General features: G+C 41.8%; 1 protein-coding gene across 2 annotated transcripts in view; it reads left to right on the top strand.

Moving 5' to 3' along the window:
- Window positions 1–20,597, top strand: part of POLR3A (RNA polymerase III subunit A) — a 57,511-nt gene that overhangs the window by 2,640 nt on the left and 34,274 nt on the right. For both annotated transcript variants that reach the window (XM_090057341.1, XM_090057342.1), the window contains exons 4-16: window positions 231–402; window positions 2,366–2,520; window positions 4,478–4,717; window positions 8,191–8,353; window positions 9,142–9,278; window positions 10,086–10,189; window positions 10,854–10,995; window positions 11,562–11,702; window positions 12,652–12,721; window positions 13,646–13,773; window positions 16,957–17,095; window positions 18,984–19,148; window positions 19,386–19,558. In XM_090057341.1, the coding sequence (XP_089913467.1) occupies window positions 231–402; window positions 2,366–2,520; window positions 4,478–4,717; window positions 8,191–8,353; window positions 9,142–9,278; window positions 10,086–10,189; window positions 10,854–10,995; window positions 11,562–11,702; window positions 12,652–12,721; window positions 13,646–13,773; window positions 16,957–17,095; window positions 18,984–19,148; window positions 19,386–19,558 (1,929 nt within the window). The remainder of the gene's footprint in view (window positions 1–230; window positions 403–2,365; window positions 2,521–4,477; window positions 4,718–8,190; window positions 8,354–9,141; window positions 9,279–10,085; window positions 10,190–10,853; window positions 10,996–11,561; window positions 11,703–12,651; window positions 12,722–13,645; window positions 13,774–16,956; window positions 17,096–18,983; window positions 19,149–19,385; window positions 19,559–20,597) is intronic.

Genomic DNA, 20,597 nt, shown 5'->3' with positions numbered 1-20,597 from the left:
TGCAAAAACTTCAATTCATCCTCATAAACACGATTTTCTTGTATTCATTGTTTGGACTGTGTGCTGCATACTAATTGGATTCCCACATGTAGGCAGTGGAATTTCATTTGTGAAATGCCATGTATAACAGGTGGTAAAGGACTGTAGCAGCTCCCTTCATCCAGAGACTCTAACGGTTTGTTCTAGTTACAGTTGTGCAATCTCCGCTTTCTTGTGCTTACCTTTTTAAGATGATTTGCAAAACCTGTTGCCGCATTATGCTGACCTCAGAGGAAAAAAAACAGTTTTTGGATTATTTGAAGAGACCTGGCTTGACATACCTCCAGAAACGAGGACTGAAAAAGAAAGTCTCTGAAAAGTGCAGAAAGAAAAGTATCTGTCCTTACTGTGGGGCTTTTAATGGTGAGTGTGAATGCTGGTGTGTGGTGATGACTTATTCATTGTAAACATATTTGCACTAAAACCCATGAAGGTCATTGAATTCCAGAATGACATCTTATTCCGTAAATATGGCTTTTTTTTAAGGGATACCATACAATTAACTGAGAGGCAGGTCAAAGGGGAATGGGTACAGTGGTGTAGTTGAACCCCCTTCCTACTGTGTAGGATACTTAACTAAGAATACTTAAATAGGGGCACCAGCCCTGAGTGCAGATTTAGGGGAGGTGGCATTAGCAACCCTTGGGCATGTTGGTCTGGTGTATACTGGGAAATATAATGTGGACTCTCCCCTTGTCTCTTGCGATTTTGCTGCCTGGGTTGAGTGACACTCCAAACAGCCAATCAAGTGCACATTCTCATGAGGGCAAGGTGAGGGTTTTCTGAGTGAAGCAGGACTCGGAGGCATGGGAGGGAATGCCAGCCTGGATTGAGTGAGGTGGCTGTTGCCTTCTGATGTAAAGGTGTCAGGAGACAGGGAGCCCTGGGGATGTTAGGGTAGTCAATGATGGTGCAGGCAGGGAGCATCTCATAAAGAGGGGCCAGGCAGCCCAGAATCAGGTTCCCTCAGCTGATTGGTTCCTCTTCCAGAGTTTGGCTTGATCTTAACCATACGCTCCCTTTTCAGAATTCTAGGTCTGCCCCTGAATTCACTGGGCTCAATTTTATGCCAAGTGATGAGATCATCTACACACAATGTGTAGAAATTGCCAGAATAGAACAGATCTCTCCATCATGTTATCAGCTACAGGTCATTACCTGAGAAAGATGCTTGCAGAAAACAAAGAAACAAACTAAAAACCAAATCCTGTCTCTCTAGAGTGGGTTGGAAACGTTGACACTGCCACTCTCTCCCTGGTGATCATTATCACAAAACTGAAGTAATCTGATTCCTTGTCCTATTATTTGTAATGGTACTTAATCAGACTTTTAGGGAATACTAAACTACTAACCATTTCTTTCAGCAACAAAGTGCACAGACCACAAATATATATAGTAAGAACTCTATTTCTGAGATTTATTAACCCTAAAAATTATTTGAACTATGCTTGTTAATATATGCTCTTTGTGAGGGCAATATCAAGCTTCAGCAACTAAAACATTTTCCCCTCACCCCTCCAAACTCCTTTTAAAAATTAATGTAATCTAGAGTGGAACAAATTGCTATTTGCCTCCCAATAGCTATTGCTTTTACACAGCTGTACAGTGACAGTTTCTATAAAGACTAAACTCTCATCATCTAAGAATCTCAGTCTGTTGTACATGCAAAAATAAATAACTAAACTATACTTTATTGCAAACCTCTGGAGATGTCAGCTTTGGGCCTGAGTCAATATCCTTTCCTTTCTAGAGCCAAATGTTAAAACTAATTAGAAACAAAAATTGATATTTAATCTTCTGCTTGTTCTTTATGTGCATCTAAGCCAAGGTATAAACGTAACTATGAGTTAGCAGAGTTTTGTTTTGTTTTGATTTTGATGATCAGTTTATCTTTATTTGAATCACGTATATTTGAGGGAACTGAGTTGCTCAAGGGACAGGTAATCAAGGCCCAACTCTTTAAACCTTGTATTTGAATTCAGAAGAAATCAGAAGTGTCCATTTGGATGATCTATGTTAATTGAGTTTTTCAATTAAAGGAGCACCACATCACAAAATTCCTGTCTGATAAAGAAGGCGGTTGAATCAGCAGAGGAACTGATGCACCCTCCTCCATCCTTAAAAGCAATCGGGGTTATGACTGAGGTGAACTGGAAAGACAGTATTAAAAGGCAACAGCAATGGCAAACTTGCATTTTCTTCTGTAAATAAATAAAATATATCTATGTTGTAAACCTGGAAAGCCACTAGTCCACTCAGAATTGTTTTGTTGCAAAATAAAGAAGTAAATATTGTAGTCTCATTCCTAACAAAGTTCTTTTTACAGGTACTGTGAAGAAATGTGGTTTATTGAAGATAATCCATGAGAAGTACAAGACCAATAAGAAAGTGGTGGATCCAGTTGTATCCAATTTCCTTCAGTCTTTCGAAGCTGCCATAGAAAATAACAAAGAAATAGAATCCTTGCTAGGGAGAGCTCAGGTGAGCGAGTGAATCTTCTGTGCTGAGGGATTGAAATATCTGCTAGTTTTGAATTTTCTGAAGCGGCTAGTGTAGGGGGTAAAAGTTTGGTCTTATGCTGGTTCAGACTAACAGGACTGTGAAGCAGTGGGAAAGATCATTCTTCAATGTTTCCTCCCTATATAGAGAGGGAAACATGGTCTATGCAAAGAGCAGGGCCTTGTTTCAATCAGTGAAGTTACCAGAGAAGCACAGGATGGCTGTGTACAAAGTGCAGGGATGCTGCTTCTGCAGGACTACCAGTGTTTTATGTTCTGCAGAGTGAGTCTTAGTGGAGTGTGTTATGACAGAATGTGGTCCTGTTATTACGGAAAGAGAAGAGATAATGTAGGTTCATCTTCTGTGGATAGGTACCTTGAGTCTTGGATAATACATTTTTCAGAAACCCAGCATGTAGAAATAATCTGACAACTGTGCAGGTTGCACTGACCAGAGTATTATATGCCAATATGTGAGTTTTTGTGTATTAAACCAGTTTGACATTTATACAAGGGTTTTTTCCCCTCCCTCCAGGTTTTTATAAACTTGGTAGTTCTAAGATATCTAAATAATAGAGACTAAAAACACCAGTAAAAAAAAGTGTGAATCACTCTCTCGAATTGCAATTTGGGGGGTGCGGGGGTTGGTATAATTAGTGAATGGAAAACGTGTACAATATTCTCCTTGTACAACAATGCCACTGTAAAGCTTCCTAAAATGAATTACATTAAATCGGGCAGTAGTGCTGAATTACATTAAATCAGGTAATGGCTCTGTAATTCACAAACAGTAGTAATCAAAATTAGTAGCAATTATACTTAACTTCAAGCATATTGTTAAAAATTGGTTATATTGCTTTGGCAAGTAGCAATTAAATATTTGAATAATTTTGCAAATAGACAAGTAGCAGAGGGGGAGAGAAAATTCGTACAAAAGGAAAAGCTGAAAAGGAAAGGATCAATAATTAGTATGGAAAATGTATCTTTTAACGAATTCAAAAGGAGAGGAGGAATCATGGTAAAGAACGTGCATCAGCTCTTGCAATATAGTTTACATCTGTGTAATCCTGTGGTAATATAATTTTGCTAAATAGCCCTAAGTCTGAGCTTAAGATACTCCTGTAGCACCACAGATTTAGCCTAACAATTTATAATTTTGATAGGCATCCAGTTGTTGTTTGTGTCCATTCCCAAGTCAGAATTGGAGGCTCTTAGTTGGCTTATTTTAAATAAGAGAAATCAGAAAAACATGCTTGTTTGCTTGCATAGCAGTAACTTTCATTTTGCTATCGGGGCTCATAGTAGAGATAATTGGTGGCAGGCACTGGTCTTTTATTAGACCAACAAGATTTTTGCAAAAAAATTCTTTAATGGCAAGCTTTCGGGCACAAACATTTTTCATCAGCCATTGGAGAAAAGATTGTACAAGTTCTCCTGGGTAGAAATGAAAGTTAATATTTCATAGGATTTCACAGTAGATAGAAAACTCCTCTGGGCAAGGGAGTTCATAGCTGGTATGAAGTCTCTTGCCTCTTGTGAGGTTTTGTAATGGTGCAAATTACCTTGAAATAAAGGCAGGAGCAGTATCTCAGATTTCAGACAGTCAGAGTTGCTTCCTCATTGAGAAAATATAAAGGTTTCATTTTTAAAAACTGGCTAAAATTCAATTTAGTCCATGTGTCGGGTATCCAGGATGTAGTCATATTGGTTTAGAGGAAAAAGTAATCAGGGCTTTAGTAGAGGTGATATCTTTTATTAGACCAACAAGATGTTTGGAAAAAAATTCTTTAATTGCAAGCTTTTTCCAGGTGCTTTTATTCATATTTAAACTTTTTTTCCAGATACATGGAAGGTAGAAAAGCAGAAAATGTTAGTTTTGTCAGAAAAAAAAAATGATCATGAAGGTTACTTTGTGATTGTTCTTTCTTTGAATTCTGCAGGAGAACTTGAACCCTTTAATAGTGCTAAACCGCTTTAAAAGGATCCCAGCAGAAGATATCCCTCTGCTTCTGATGAACCCAGAGACAGGAAAGCCTTCAGACTTGATTCTGACACGACTCTTGGTGCCACCCTTGTGTATCCGACCATCTGTAGTGAGTGACTTGAAGTCTGGCACCAATGAAGATGACTTGACAATGAAACTGACAGAAATTATTTTCCTTAATGATGTAATAAAAAAGGTGAGCTGTTCTTTATGTAGTTTAATTATTATATGGTTTGATTTGAACTGGAGGTTGTAAATGGCTTTATTTTTCTCTTTTGGGCCCAGTCTAGCAATCAGTTGATGTGGCTGTTATGAAGTGTAATATGAAAGACAGTTTTTTGATCCAACCCTTTGAAATATATATAAACAGGATGCTAATATGAACAGGATGCGTTTCAGTACTGACAAGTGCAGGGTGCTGCACTTAGGCAGTAGAAACCAGCAGCACACTTATAGAATGGGAAACTCCCTTGAGAGCACAGAGGCAGAAAGGGATCTTGGAGTCATTACTGACTCCGAGATGAACATGGGCCAACAGTGCGAGGTCGCGATTGGTACGGCTAACCGGACCTTGTTGTGCATCCACAAGTGCATCTGTAGCAGGACCAAGGACATGAGCCTCCCCCTCTATGCAACACTGGTCAGGCCACAGCTGGACTACTGTGTCCAGTTCTGTGCGCCCCAGTTCAGGAGGGATGTGGACAACATTGAAAGGGTCCAGAGGAGGGCCACCCGCATGATCCAGGGACAACGGGGCAGACCCTACAATGAAAGACTGCGGGACCTAAACCTGTTCAGCCTTCACAAGAGAAGGCTGAGGGGGGACCTGGTGACGGTCTATAAACTCACTAGGGGGGACCAGAAGGGTTTGGGGGAGACACTGTTTCCCCTAGTGCCCCCTGGCATGACAAGGAACAATGGACACAAATTATTGGAGAGTAGGTTTAGATTAGACATCCGCAAGAACTACTTCACAGTTAGGGTGGCTAGGAGCTGGAACCAACTTCCAAGGGAAGTGGTGCTGGCTCCTACCCTGGGGGTCTTTAAGAAGAGTCTTGATGCCTACCTGGCTAGACTCATTTGAGCCCAGTTTTTGGTTTGTTTTTTTTCTCCCGCCCAGGTGGGGGGTCGGACTTGAAGATCTACAAGGTCCCTTCCGACCCTACTTCTATGATTCTATGAAATAGCAAAGGCTGTTTCAAGTGATACTTTCTGCTTGGCTATTAGTGACATACTGGTAAAATTCCAAGAGCTGTTAAATGTGCTGGATTGATTATATGTATGAATTTCAATCCAAAGTCCAGTATGGCCTTCACACTTTTTGGTTACTTCCCAACTTGATAGATGATTTTGAGATGCATCTGTGGTTCAGGTAATAGAAATGTATACACTCTCCTCCTGTGGCAGTAGGGTCTCTCTCACTTCTGGGCCTTCTCCAACACACCAGCTGCTTATAGGTGTTCATTTCCAGCAGTGAAATTTCCATTGCTATAAATGATTCTAGGATAGGGAGCAATACAGGCACTCATCCTGAAACCTTCCTCCTTGTGCCTTCCTGAGACGGGAGTGATCCTGGTCTGGGTAAAGCATGGGGAGCAGCAACTGCTCCTATGTGCTTGTTTCCATTCAGGGAGACTGGAACAGCGAATCAAAGCCACTGCCTGCTCCTCACACTGGAGTGCCCAGTGTAGGCAGGAGTCTTGCAGCACTGTTTTGTCCACTCAGCTTCTGGGCACTGGAAGGGGGCTTGCATCAGCTGAGTGGATGGAGCAGCATGTCAGAGCCCTTGCCTGCCTCTCACACTGGGGACTCTGGGTTAGAAGCCAGGAAGGTGTAGCTGGTGTCTGTTTATCCCCTCCTCTTTCAGTCTACAGGAGGGATAGGAGCAGCTGTCCCCCAGGCCTTGTTATGCTGGAGTGACCCCATTCTCTGGAGAACACAGGAGCCTTCCCCCCGTTTCAACTACTGTTGGAAGTGTACACACATTTGTTCTCCTGAGAGAAACTCCCAAGAGTAACTTCTTCCTGATTGGACTTCAGTTATTTTCCTTTTGTAACTGCCATTTTCGGTCTGGCAGAAATGGCTTGAATGTTTGTATGCTTGCTGTTTCTACCAGGGGAGTTGCAATTCTCCTGGTAGAAAGATAACACTTGTACGTAGTCTCTCTTTTTTTTTCTTTTAATACTTTGCTGTTTAAGCTTTCCTTTCCTTTACCTCATCCTGTCCCTCCTCTGGAAGGGAAGGAGCTGTATATATCAACTTTTTGCCAACGTCAGTGCTTTCCAGATTCTAGGAAACTCATCTCCTTTTTCAAAAAATGATAGCATCCTAGAATTTCTTTTCAGCTCTGTCAAGGACTGTATGAGACATGCAGCTGCTTGGGGTTTATTAAAAACAATTAGAGTTTTGGAGGGGGGTTCTTAAATACTGATTTGAAATTAAACAGGTGGGAAGGGTTGTAGCAATTCTTATTTTAGGTTTTACCAGGCTTGCTTTGGTTTAATTTAAATTGGTCAAGAACCTGAACAGAAACAAGCAGCAATCTAAAATCAGTGTAGTCACATCTGTACAGATGACTGAGCACTCCTTAAAGTGACTGAAACGCTTCATACCTCAGAACCCTCGTATCAGCCCTCTGGAGACCGAGACAGATCCAGGTTGTGAGATTTGTCAAAACTAGCTTTGGGGTTATAACTTGATTCTCTGAAAGACGTTGCATAGTCTGTATGCATTATTCTTTGGGCTTTGTTTGCTTTTAGTTCTGCCACAGAGGTGCATGCTGCACCTCTTACGTCAGTGGGGGCTACCTGTTTTGGCGGGTGTTACAAACTAGTCCCACACCCTCCCCAAGTGCCATTCCAATCTTCTCTTCCTGCCTGATCAGCTGTTGTGCTTTCTGCTCCCTGCCCTGTCTTACCTGCCTGATCTGCAACTCTGCTTTGTGCTCTATCTGCTGACATGCTGTCTGTCCCTTCCTTGATCATCTGCATGACATACAAGCTGCCTGTGCCACTTACAGTTGGCCACTCCACCACCTCAATGTGATTATCAAGTTGGCAGCCCCTGCCATACGTGATGTTCTTTAGCCAGGAAAGGGATAAGTACAGTCAAAATTGTATCCTACAAGGATGAGAAATTCATCAAAAGCAGTAAAATTTTCCCCAGTCGTTACTAGGCCAGTATCATAGTATTGACTATCAGTGTTGTACTTGTATTAAGTGTAGTGTTTTGGAAATATATTTTTCTTACAAATCTCATTTTCAAAATAGTACCCTTCTCTAAACTAGTTTTAACTGTCTGGTTTTATTAGATCAGTTTGGAGCCTTCCTATGTTATGTATACAAGGGCCGTTGTCAGAGGAACATGTATATCTTTAACTTTTGCTGCTGGTAAAAGCTGACCTTGCCAAAAAGAAAATGATTGTGTGGTTACATGCCTGTGGGCTTGAGCATGAAGAGTTTGTAGTATAAGTTTAGTTATGGTGAAGGTTCCAGTGCTGTGCTTCCTTCACAATTTTAAAGTGATATGAAGTTGTTTGGAATGTTTCTTCATGAGCATCAAGCTTTTCTTCATGCACTTATGAATTTAGGAAGTTCTTGAAAAAACATGTTCCTTGTGAATTTTGTCTATCCCATTTATTTTCTGAACTGGGTAATTTATCTTTATTAGCATAGGATATCGGGAGCCAAAACACAGATGATAATGGAAGACTGGGACTTCCTACAGCTGCAGTGTGCTCTCTACATTAACAGCGAGCTCTCTGGAATTCCCCTTAACATGGCACCTAAGAAATGGACCAGAGGATTTGTCCAAAGGCTGAAGGGGAAGCAGGGTATGACAAATTTTTACACTTGGAAAATGAGTTGCCTCAGTAGATTTTGACCCAACATATTTAATAATTTTACATGGTTATTACTGGTTCAGTTGGGCATTGTTTACTCTAGATCAGTGGTGCCTAGCCTTTTTTGCCCTGTGGGATGCGTTGGGCCTGTGGGGCTTTGACCTGAGCATGATCCAGTCATATTTGTGGTGGGGAAGAGGGACCAGGCCCCAGGCTAGCCACATGGGGCTTGGGAATTTTGGCAGTGGAGGAGGAATGTTGTTGGTATTAATTGCCACTGTTCCTCTGCTGCAAATTTTCCAACCTGTGGGAAACCTCATGAGCTGAATGTCATGGCTTCATGGGCTAGATTTGATCCACGGACCAGGCACTGAGCACCCCTACTCTAGGTCAGTAACTCTCAAGCAGAGTGCAATGGCAGCCTAGGGTTGGGTTCCTTAAGATTATTACAGGGGAGATGTGGGTTGTCATGCACTGTTAAGGCTGTTATGTATGTAGAAAAAAGATTCACAAGATAAACCAGGACATCTGAAATAAGAATCTGTAGTATTAAGATCATTCTAATCTGTTGTGGTCTCTCTCTAGTAATCTTCTGTGATCAAAAAATGAGCAAAAATGAAGAGATGGCATTTTGTGAGGGGGTGCCTTGAGTCTAAAGAGATTTAAGAACTACTTTTCTACACGATGGGCTTGTATTGATAATCCTGTATTGTTCCATAAGTGCCAGTCTCAAAGCTTTCCCTGTTCTAAACTGGGTTTTAACTGGCTCATTCTTTTAGGTCGGTTTAGAGGCAACCTGTCTGGAAAGCGAGTGGACTTCTCAGGCAGAACAGTTATCTCCCCTGATCCTAACTTACGAATAGACGAGGTGGCAGTACCTGTTCATGTTGCCAAAATATTAACATTTCCTGAAAAAGTAAGTATTATAAACCCAAGCTATCTTTGCCTGCATTTTTTTCATCAGAAACATGTATTACCTATTGTCTGTAATATTCTGATCACTGGATGAAATAAGTAAATAGGATGTGGATACAATCAGTGGAGAACAACAGAATGTCAGTCCTGGGGCTCTATGCCCGCTATCAGTGGCATGAGAAAGTCTTAGGGGCATAGGTTGATTATCTGTTGTTGGCTCTGAGGAAGCAAGTCAGCTTTACAGTGGCAACATTGAACCCAGACTGTGGCCCAGTATAATATTTTTTTATGGTGGTACGTGTTAGCTGTCACAGTAAACAACTCACGGGTGTTTAAAAACCACACATTTCACATATTTATCATTCTGCAAGCCTTTCTGTAGTAATTGTACTAGCTAATTGCGTGCCCTAAAATACATACAAGATGGGTAAAGAGGTTTGGTCAGTTTTTGCTTATAGGATCCATATTTCCTTTTCCAAGTTCTAATCTTACAGCTTTACTTGCTTGTTACATTTTTTTAACATTTTAATGTTGATCCTCGTGTCTTGAGAGATGCTTTTCAAGTTTCTTCCTGGTCAGTTTGATCAACAAGCCATTAATTAATTCAGTCACCTGTCTTACTCCAAAAGATCAAGGCGGGTTAGATGTTCTTGTTTTTTCTTTTTCTTCCAGCCCCTGCAGCAGATCAAAGTTGGTTGCTTCAAACTATTTTAAAGTTGGCAATTGAACCTAAGAATCTAAAATGACTTATTTCTTGGGGCGGGGGAGGGGTTAATACACATTTCTAAACAATAACTTTATGTTGAAGGTGAACAAAGCAAACATAGATTTCTTGAGGAAACTTGTTCGCAATGGTCCTGAGGTTCACCCTGGAGCCAACTTCATTCAGCAAAGGCATACACAGATGAAAAGGTATAACATTTATCTATAATGGTTCACTTCCCATTTGCTATTATTTTTATCTTCTTAAGTGATTTTGGTTGTTTATTCTGTAGATAAGGACTTTCTGGCTGTATTTCTATAGATACAGATATAGATGTATATAGATGTCATTCCTAAAGGGTATAACATCTAAAATCTTATGTGACCTAAAAGTAAATCGTGCAAGCAAACCTAAACACTAATGGAGGATTCTTTCTACAGACCTGTAGTAAAGTTAGCACAGACTCAGTTTTGTTGATTTATATATAGATGATAGACCCCTGTTACTTTTATAAAACAAATTGGTCCTACTTCTCTTTTTCATAAACATGATTTCTGTGGGTATGCTGTTTTCCAAAGATAACAAGTCAGTCAGAGCATAATGTATCTGTTAATTAGAAACATCACTCTACTAGTCTATGATGTTAAACTGACATCACTCATTTTTGCAGGCACTTCCAGGTGTAGTTTCACTCAGTGAATAAAATAGTTTCTTTCCTGAAGGATTATTACATGTTCAAAAAGTATGTTGCAAAATGGTTGTCCCAGCACACTTTTCAAGAAACTAACACCAATAAAGGCATGATCTTTACTTATTGTCTTCTCTGCATTTCTGTTTCTCTAAGATTTTGACTCAACTTTTTTTTATTTCAAGATTTTTGAAATATGGCAACCGAGAGAAGATGGCTCAGGAACTAAAGTTTGGGGACATTGTGGAACGACATCTTATAGATGGGGATATAGTATTGTTCAACCGACAGCCCTCTCTCCACAAGCTGAGCATCATGGCTCACATAGTAAGCACATGCTCAGCCTAGTACTGGGTTCACAAGTCAGCAACCTTAACCTTCAATGGTTTTCAGTTAATTTGCTTAATATTTCACTCAAACCATATCTATTTCTATCTAAAATGTAACAGCACTTGGGAGTTAACCCAGACACAAGAGTATGATGCTTGTGCAAGAGAATGGGGAAACATAATCCAAGTCTCTTGTTCAGATAGTACTACTGCATGCCACAGTTTTCAGATGCCTTTGGTTTAGGTCTCTTGGTATTTCGTTTTTGTTGTTAGTCGGACACCTGGTATGGACTGTATCTAATGTTTTGCAAGTAAATAAAAATATTAATTAGTAAATAAATTCACTTAACTTTATTGTACCTTTGCTAAGCTTCTGCTAGTTGATGTTCAGATTAAGCATGTAATTAAGTGAGACTTGCATCTTTTTATTTATGAGGTAGGAGCATATAATCTACAAGAACATAACTTGGGAGCCTTTTTAAGTTTTCCATAACTCTGTATGCTGCATCACTTTTATATTTTTACCCCTCTTTCCCCTCCCGCTTTTTTTTTTTTTTTTTGCAGGCTAGAGTCAAACCACACAGGACTTTCAGGTTTAATGAATGTGTCTGTACACCATACAATGCAGATTTTGATGGAGATGAGATGAACCTTCATCTTCCCCAAACAGAAGAGGCCAAAGCAGAAGCACTTGTTCTGATGGGGGTAAGTGGATCATCTTATTTTTGGGTAGTGGGTATTCTTCAGTACTCCTATATTTCCATATGACAAGGGTCTTTATTTCATATTGAATTTAAGATCTGCATTGATCAACAAGGGGTTCTTGTACTGATAGACAGTAGAGCTAAAGTCCTTAGCTGACTGGAAAGTCTCTGTTAATGATATGGAAAATCTTAACAAGAAAGCTGTTAAGGCAGCAAAGAGTTGCTTATTACTTAATATCCTTGAAAATCAAAGTCAGTTTGTTCCCATGTCTTTGGGATCTGGCTGCCAACCTTTGATTAGTTAAATGCTTCAGAAATAAGGGACCGTCTTCTGTACAGTGAGGGATCTGTCTCTTTCTGGTCACCACAACAGTTGAGAGGGGTGATGAGGTAGGAACAGTAATACAAAAAAAGGGACAGGGTATACAAGAAGGAAGGGATATGTTAAATGGATGAACAAAAAAAGAAGAAATGATGTGATAGTTGAGAGAGATTAAGAAGGGAGGCTGTAGACAAGTTTTCAAAAGCAGTCGAGTCCCCTTTATGACAATTGGGCTCCTGCTTCCTATTGACTCTCGGTTAAAGGAGCACCTTTGAAGCATTTATTTGGTTCTCCTTCCATTCCCTTTGCCCTGCTTTGGCAAAACTGTGTTGGGAAAGTAACCTCCAAAATGCATCAGGTTTGGCTGTTTTCTTTTCTTGTATGAAAAAATGTGGAGAGAATACTCTTCTGGTTTACAAGTGTTAGTTTTAGTTCTAACTCATATAAACATTAGTTATGATAGTTCTCAAGTGCTAAATTTCCTCCATCTTCAAAATTTATCCTGCACACTTGAGTAAACTATGTTTAATGCTTCAGTGCTCAAACAAAGTGGGTAATGGACTTGAAGTCATTTTTATCTTCAGAATCTTTATAAATTTCACCCTTTTTCTATTCTTGTGCTATACAGACCAAAGCAAACTTAGTAACTCCAAGAAATGGAGAGCCTCTCATTGCTGCTATACAAGATTTTCTTACAGGTCTGTATGTGAAGTGCTTCTTTTGTTTGTTTGGTTTTTTTTGCATTCCTGTATAAGTTGATGTACCTATGATGTTTTAGGATGCAGCCAGTCTGGCATGTAAACATTGTCTCTCTGACTGAGAAGAAATGAAACAGACTAGACATAGTGCTGTCAAATGTGTTAAGCAAATAAATGGAGTACAAAATGTTTTTCTAATCTTCCGCTCATAATCTTGGTTGATTAGGGTGAATTGTAATAAAAATTGGTTAACAAATATCACCAACCCTAGAAATTACACATTTAAGTATCTGTTAAGAATATACTTATTGAGTATATTAGTAGGTCAGCAATCTCTTTTGGAAGGGGCTACTAAATAGTTCTTGGATATACTTTTTTGGCTGCAGACAGATATGGTGGGGGAGGAAACCCAGCACTTTACCAAAAAAGTCATCACATCAGTTAGGCCTGACTTGCCCTGTGTCTTTATAGATCACACACTTCAGCAGGGCTTTTTGGTGCTTTTATCTAATACCTGATTAGTACCAAAAAGCCCTGCTGAAGTGCATGGTCTATATAGACATTGGGTCAGTCAGGTCAAATTGATATGATGCCTTTTTTTGAGCAGCACCAAGTTGAAAGTAAAACACTGGGGTTTTTTGGGTCGAGTATTTTCATTTTTTGTTTTCTTTTCTGTAAGCAGCCTTCATTTTTAAAGTATTGTAGGGGAACATTTATCTTGGTGTTGAGAATTTCTGGAACAAAAATCCTTTTCAGAAAAATGAAGTGCTGAGAAACATTGTTAACTCTAAGCTGTCTAAGCATTGCTGTCATCTCATGCATTAAATGGGTAACTAGTATCAGTTATACTTAATGTGCAATAACTTTTTAAAATTTAATACCACTTCAGTCTGTCAGATTTAACTTTCTTTTTTTGCATTCTAGGTGCCTATCTGCTTACACTAAAAGACACCTTTTTTGATAGAGCCAAAGCCTGTCAAATTATTGCTTCTATCCTGGTTGGCAAGGATGAGAAGATTAAAGTTCACCTTCCACCCCCAGCAATCCTAAAGGTGCATCATACTCTTTTTAACTGTCACAATTGGCCTTCTCTATATGCTGTGCAGTCTTGACTCATTTTTGTAGCTGCATGAGACTGAATTTTAATGATACTGTTCTTACTGTAGTTTTCTTGTTGTAAGTGTTTCACGTAGTGATGAGGGAGAGAAGCATTATGTAGTTCTGTGTCATATGCAGCCTTGGGAAGCCCTGAAAGCTAAACGATATAGCCTCAGGCACTGGATCATGCCAGTGCGTAAGGTTGTTCCACATTCCGCATGCAGGGCTGGGCTGGTGCTCCAAAGCATGCACAGGCTTGTTCTCCTGTTAGAAAAACTTACCTGGAGATGCCTGAAGAGGCATTTTGCATGATGGGCCCCAAGGACAGAGAACTTGCAGCGCTGATGCTATGCATCCAGGGAGCCCTTGCGCATGCATGTTGGAGAGCTCTGCAGGTTCCCTTGGTCTGTCCAAAGACAGATAGCATCTGCACACCCTGACTGGCTGACCCAGACTGTTCAGAGTCTGCCTGTGTCTCCTCAGGCCCCCTCTGCACATGTAGGTAAAGGCGTGATTGGATCTAATGCATGATCCACAGAATCATACCACCTGCCATGCTGCACGTACGTGGCAAGAGGGATGATTGTGGGATCGCACATTAGATCCCATCATGCTTTATCGTCAGTTCAGGGCCCCTGCGTTTACAAGAGGTGGGCTCCCATGCTCTATGCTGAGGGGGCTCCCAGCCATGGGGGCCACACACAGCCAGGGCCATGAACCGCAATTGCAGGGTTTTCAGTTTCAGCTGTGTGCGAGGTGCACCTAGGGCTGAGAGCCCCAGGTGAATTGGTGGTTTCATGCACCCCTGAGCCTTGGGGTCACAGTAGCCATGATCCCCAGGGCTTGAGAGCCCTGTCAGCTGATGAGGCTCCTAACTACAGGGACGACCCTACTGCGTGTGCAAATTAAAGCTCAATAACAACCAGGTATACATTTAGTATACATTTTTACGGCCTGCCTTTATAGCGGGTTAGAGCTTTTTGTTGTTTGATAACTGCTTTTTACCTGTTAATTGTGTAATACCTGTAACATAGGGATTTTCAACCTTTTTAAACAAGTGTACCACTTCTGGTGGCAGCAGCTAGATGTGGGAGCACACCTTCACAGCATCCAGCCAGCTGGGTGGTGCCTGTGGCCTGCAGAGGGGTGCCAGTGCCCTTGCCCGTCCCCCGGCCCTGCTTCTGGAGGGCTGTGGTGTGGGATAATGGGTGGTCCCAGCAACCGCTGCGTGCGAGCCCCACTATCCCACATCCATCTGCAGTGGATGGTCTCCTTTCCCTTGGCTATTGGCTGAGGGTGGTGGCCTGGTGGCTAATCAGGAGAGCGAATTGGGGTGGGGAGGACCATGATTGCTCACGTCAGACCAACCTGATTGCCTTTTAAGATCAGGTCACAAAAGCATTGGCTGTAGGTGTCGCCGTGGATGTAGTCTTTCTGGACTTCAGCAAGGCCTTTGACACCATTTCCCACCCCATCCTCATTAAAAAATTGGGCGACTGTGGCATTGATGCCTACACAGTCAGATGGATTGCAGATTGGCTGAAGGGTCGTACTCAGATGGTGATGGTGGACGGGTCATATTCGACCTGGGGGGAAGTGGGCAGCGGAGTGCCCCAGGGCTCGGTCCTTGGGCCCATGCTGTTCGATTTCTTTATCAGCGATTTGGACAACGGGGTGAAAAGTAACCTGTTTAAATTCGCTGATGATACCGAAATTTGGGGTGAGGTGAGTATGCTAGTAGGGAGGGAAAGATTGCAGCAAGACCTGAATAGGTTACAGGGGTGTGCTAACAAAAACAGGATGTGTTTCAATACTGACAAGTGCAGGGTGCTGCACTTGGACAGTAATAACCAGCAGCACACTTATAAGATGGGGAAACTCCCTTCTTGAGATCACAGAGGCAGAAAGGGATCTTGGAGTCATTACTGACTCCAAGATGAACATGGGCCAACAATGCAAGGTCAGGGTTGGCAGGGCTAACCGGACCTTGTGCCCACAGGTGCATCTCAGGTAGGGCCAAGGAGGTGATCCTCCCCCTCTATGCGACACTGGTCAGGCCACAGCTGGAGCACTGTGTCCAGTTCTGTGCGCCCCACTTCAGGAGGGATGTGGACATCATTGAGAGGGTCCAGAGGAGGGCCACCCACATGATCTGGAGACAACAGGGCAGACCCTACAATGAGAGACTGCGGGACCTGAACCTGTTCAGCCTTCACAAGAGAAGGCTGAGGGGGGACCAGAAGGGTTTGGGAGAGACCTTGTTTCCCTTAGCGCCACTTGGCATAACAAGGAATAATGGCCGCAAGTTGTTGGAGAGTAGGTTTAAATTAGACATCCGTAAGAACTACTTCACAGTCAGGTTGGCTAGGATCAGGAACCAACTTCCAAGGGAAGTGGTGCTGGTTCCTACCCTGGGGGTCTTTAAGGGGAGGCTTGATGCCTACCTTGATGCCTACCTTGATGGCTGGAATCATTTGAGCCCAGTTTTTTCTCCTGCCCAGGCAGGGGGTTGGACTTGAAGATCTACAAGGACCCTTCTGACCCTACTTCTATGATTTTATAAGGCACTGTGGTGTCCCATAAAGGGCTGGTGGTGCCTAGCACAGCCTTTCCTCTTCCCTGGGTAAGAGGCGATGTGTGGGAACCTGCCAGGGGAGACGCCACCATGCCTCGGGGCACGCTCCGACCCCACCCACCCACACATACCCCTGTGACCTTTCCAATTACCTCTAGGGCAGGGGTAGGCAATTATTTCAGGCAGAGGGCCACTTACTGAGTTTTGGTGAGCCATCAAGGGCCACATGACAGGCAGCCAGGGGCAGATAAATATTAATTTTCTCAATGTTTTTAGGGGCCCCACAGGCTAGATAAAATGGTTTGGCAGGCCCAATCTGGCCCACAGGCCGCATTTTGCCCACCCCTGCCCTAGGGGTATGCGTACTCCCAGTTGACAACCCTTGCTATAACATGTAGAGGGGACCTCTGCTGCACAATGTGAGAATTATGAAGGAGGTGTGTTCTGCTCTCTGCAGTGACTTCCAGCGGACACTGAATGTCTATATGTATGGAAGAACTTGGTTGCTTTACTACTGTATGAATAACAAAGTTTTCCCTGTTTCTCTTTGTTTGTCCTTCAGCCTGTAACCCTCTGGACAGGAAAGCAGGTCTTCAGCCTCATTCTCAAACCTAGTGATGACTGTCCTGTAAAAGCCAACCTCCGGACCAAGGGCAAACAGTATTGTGGCAAAGGGGAAGACTTGTGTAGTAATGATTCTTGTGAGTTACTCTGATATCTTTGCCTTCAGTTCTGATCTCTTACTTGTTCATTGCTACTGATATTGCAGCATAAAACACAATGAAAAAAATTCAATTAAATGCTTTTTTTTCATGGTTAGAATTGGAAAATGAGAGCACTAAGGAATTCTGAGGAGTTGATTGTTTTACTGTCTTTCTCAAAAATATTGTTACTTTCTGTAAAGACTCATGAAATACTATATTCACTCTCTGTTTGTATGCAGTAATTAAGGAACCTCAACAACTCCTATCTGTGATTCATCAAACAGATGTGCTATATTCTAGTTAAAAATACTGAATATGATATACTTTTTGAGCAGGAAGTGTTCTACAGAGAGATAATAAGCTGAGGCCTATCTGTTTCCAAACACTTTTTTTTTTTTTTTTTAGGGAAAATACTGAAGTTGTTGAAATAGGTAGATGAGCTAGCTATCCTGAATCTTTTTTAGGAACCATCTCTGTCCCCAAGAACTTGCAGAAACAGAATCTGGTCCTAGAGCTTCTCAGTCAGACCTAGTGTTTACAAACCAGGAAATGGCATGGGGATCCAAGATGCATGGGGATCCCTGGTGCATTAGCAGCTTTGAAACCAGTTAGCTGCAATCTGTTGCAGAATTTGCTGTTCCTCTCGCTGTCTAATTGGGGAAAAAATAGTTGCCTAGTACCAAACCTGTGCATGGATCCCTAAAATTAAATCTAGTCTTAGTGCAGCTGCTAAGAGGATGGAGCATTATGCTGCCTTGCAGCATGAGTCAGGAGGTAGCTGTGGGCTATCTTCAGAACCTGAGGCAGTGTAGGGTTATTCAAACAGCAGCATGCTTAGGACAGTTAGTTGGTTTGTATCTTCCAGTGATACAGCTCCAGAGGTGTTTGGAGCCTTTGGGAGCATGGCCAGAATGTTGCCTTCTGAACACTGATTGCTTTACACATTGACAAAGGAAAAGAGTGTAGTAAAATTTGGTTGAAGATCATGTTCAGAAGAGGCACAGTCCCTGTCTGAAGGGAAAAGTTCACAAGCACTATGTAGTAGCTGCAATAACAGTGTTTCCTGTTGAAGCGAAAACAAGTCACCTGAATGAGTGCACCATTTAAAGGCCAAAGATGAAAAACGTCTTAAACTTTTTTTTTACTTGGAGATTGTAGCCCAGCATGTCTTAATTAGAGATGTCTCTCCTAATACATGCAATATAATTGTATTTCAAAAACTTCAGTAGAGTGAAACAGGAAGAATGGAACTTTTGGGGAGGAATTATAATTCTTAATTCCCAAAATCAAGCACTGAATTTCTCTAGTTCAGTTAAATCCCTGATTTTTTGAGTTACTACAAGGAAAAAAAGAACAGTTTGTTCTCTAATTCTTTGTGCAATAGAGTCACTTAACATTTTTATCTAAGCTTAAGTGACTCACCAGTGCCTTGCTCTAATAGGCCCTAGAGAATTTTAGATTGGTAATAAAAATGACTAAATAAAAGTCTCAGAATACTTACAGTTTCTGTCATGTAATAATACTTCTTTATTGCAAGTTTTGAAACTGTTGATGTTTAAAGTTGCATTTTAGTTACAGGATGCTACAGTTATTTTAAAAGAGAATGTAAAAAAGCATCTAACTGAGGGAAGAGATGCATAATGCTAACTTGTGTGTATGTATATATGTGTATATGTATATATATGTATGATATTTATGGCAGAGGGATCATATTGGATAAACTCCATCAATAATCAGTGTTATTTCTATGAGCATGGCAAATACTAGATTCTGGTTTTTGTCATCAACATAGGTGAAACACTACTAAATTACTGTTAAGCCAACATTTGAAGTTATGGAGGTGTTAAAGTTATCAGATTTTCAGTTTTTTAATTTGTGTTTCCAGATGTTACAATCCACAATAGTGAGCTGATGAGTGGCAGCATGGACAAAGGAACTTTAGGATCTGGATCCAAGAACAATATCTTTTACATTTTGCTGAGGGACTGGGGTCAGGTAGAAGCTGCAGATGCTATGTCACGATTAGCCAGGCTTGCACCTGTCTATCTCTGTAAGTAATTTGAAAAGTGCTGCTTTTTTTTTAAACATCCTTTTTAGAACAAAATATGCATCATAACACAGCACATTTTCTATTGAAAATGCCAGCTGAGGAAATAGAACTCAATGAGATTAACTTAATGAATTCGCAGTTTCCATATAATAATAAAGTTTTCTTATAAGGTGTTCTGCATGGGACTCTGAGCTGAACTCTTGCACATCAATCTCTCTCTCTGCAATTTTACTGTAGCTAATCGTGGATTCTCAATTGGGATTGGTGATGTCACCCCAGGCCAGGGACTGCTAAAAGCCAAGTATGAACTTCTGAATGCTGGCTATAAGAAATGTGATGAATATATTGAAGCTTTGAACACTGGCAAACTGCAGCAGCAGCCTGGCTGTACTGCAGAAGAAACCTTAGAGGTAAGAGTTATGCTTTATCCTTTAATGCAGATGGTTCCTGAGAGTTAGCCATGAACAGATTCTTGTAAAAGACTCCTACACTCTGATGGGATTGGAAGACTGGAGTAGATCCAGATAACTAAGCATGTGCTTAAACCCAGTAGTATTCAGATACAGGCTTCACTGTGTCTCTGTACATAGATTTCATGGACATTAGGCTGGAAGGGACCTCGGAAGATCAAGTCCAGCCCCCTGCCTGAGGGCCGGGGCGTCAGCTGGGGTCATAGGATCCCAGCAAGATAAGCATCCAAATTTCTCTCGGAGGCATTCAATGTGGGTGCTTGAACCACCTCCGATGGCAAGCTATTCCAGGCCTTGGGGGCTCGGACAGTAAAGAAACTCTTCCTTATGTCCAGCCTGAAATGGTCTTGCAGTAGTTTATAACCGTTCAACCTCATCATCCAATGGGGTGCCCTGGTGAACAAACGTTCCCTCAGACACTGGTGGTCACCCCTGATAAACTTATAAGTGGCCATCAGATCACTCCTGAGCCTGAGCTTTTCCAGGCTAAAGAGCTCCATGGCTCTCAGCCTGTTGTCATAAGGTCTGTTTTCCTGACCTCTGATCGTGTGTGGCTCTCCTCTGCACCATCTCAAGCTTCTCCACATCCTTTTTGAATTGTTGAGCCCAAAACTGGACACAGTACTCCAGCTGCGGCCTCACCAAGGCCGAGTACAAGGGGAGAATGACGTCCCTGGATTTGCTTGAGAAGCATCTATGGATGCAAGCCAGGGTTCTGGTCGCTTTACTAGCCACAGCATCGCATTGCAGGCTCATGTTCATCTTGTTGTCAGTGATGACCCCCAAGTCTCTTCCAGTGCTAGCCAGCGTAGCACTGCCGAGCCTATAAGGATGCTGCAGGTTTTTCCTTCCAAGGTTGAGAAGCTTGCATTTTCAGCATTAAACACCATCAGGTTCTCATCCGCCCATTTGCTGAGCCTGTCCAGGTCAGCCTGGATCACCCTCCTGTCCTCAGGTATGGATGCTTTACCCCAGAGTT

Source organism: Crocodylus siamensis, chromosome 7 (assembly GCF_052110815.1).
Source record: "Crocodylus siamensis isolate JL-2025a chromosome 7, ASM5211081v1, whole genome shotgun sequence".
NCBI classification, from domain to species: Eukaryota; Metazoa; Chordata; order Crocodylia; family Crocodylidae; genus Crocodylus; species Crocodylus siamensis.
Note: the sequence above shows the minus strand (reverse complement) of the source record. Positions and strands in the feature narration are given on the sequence as shown.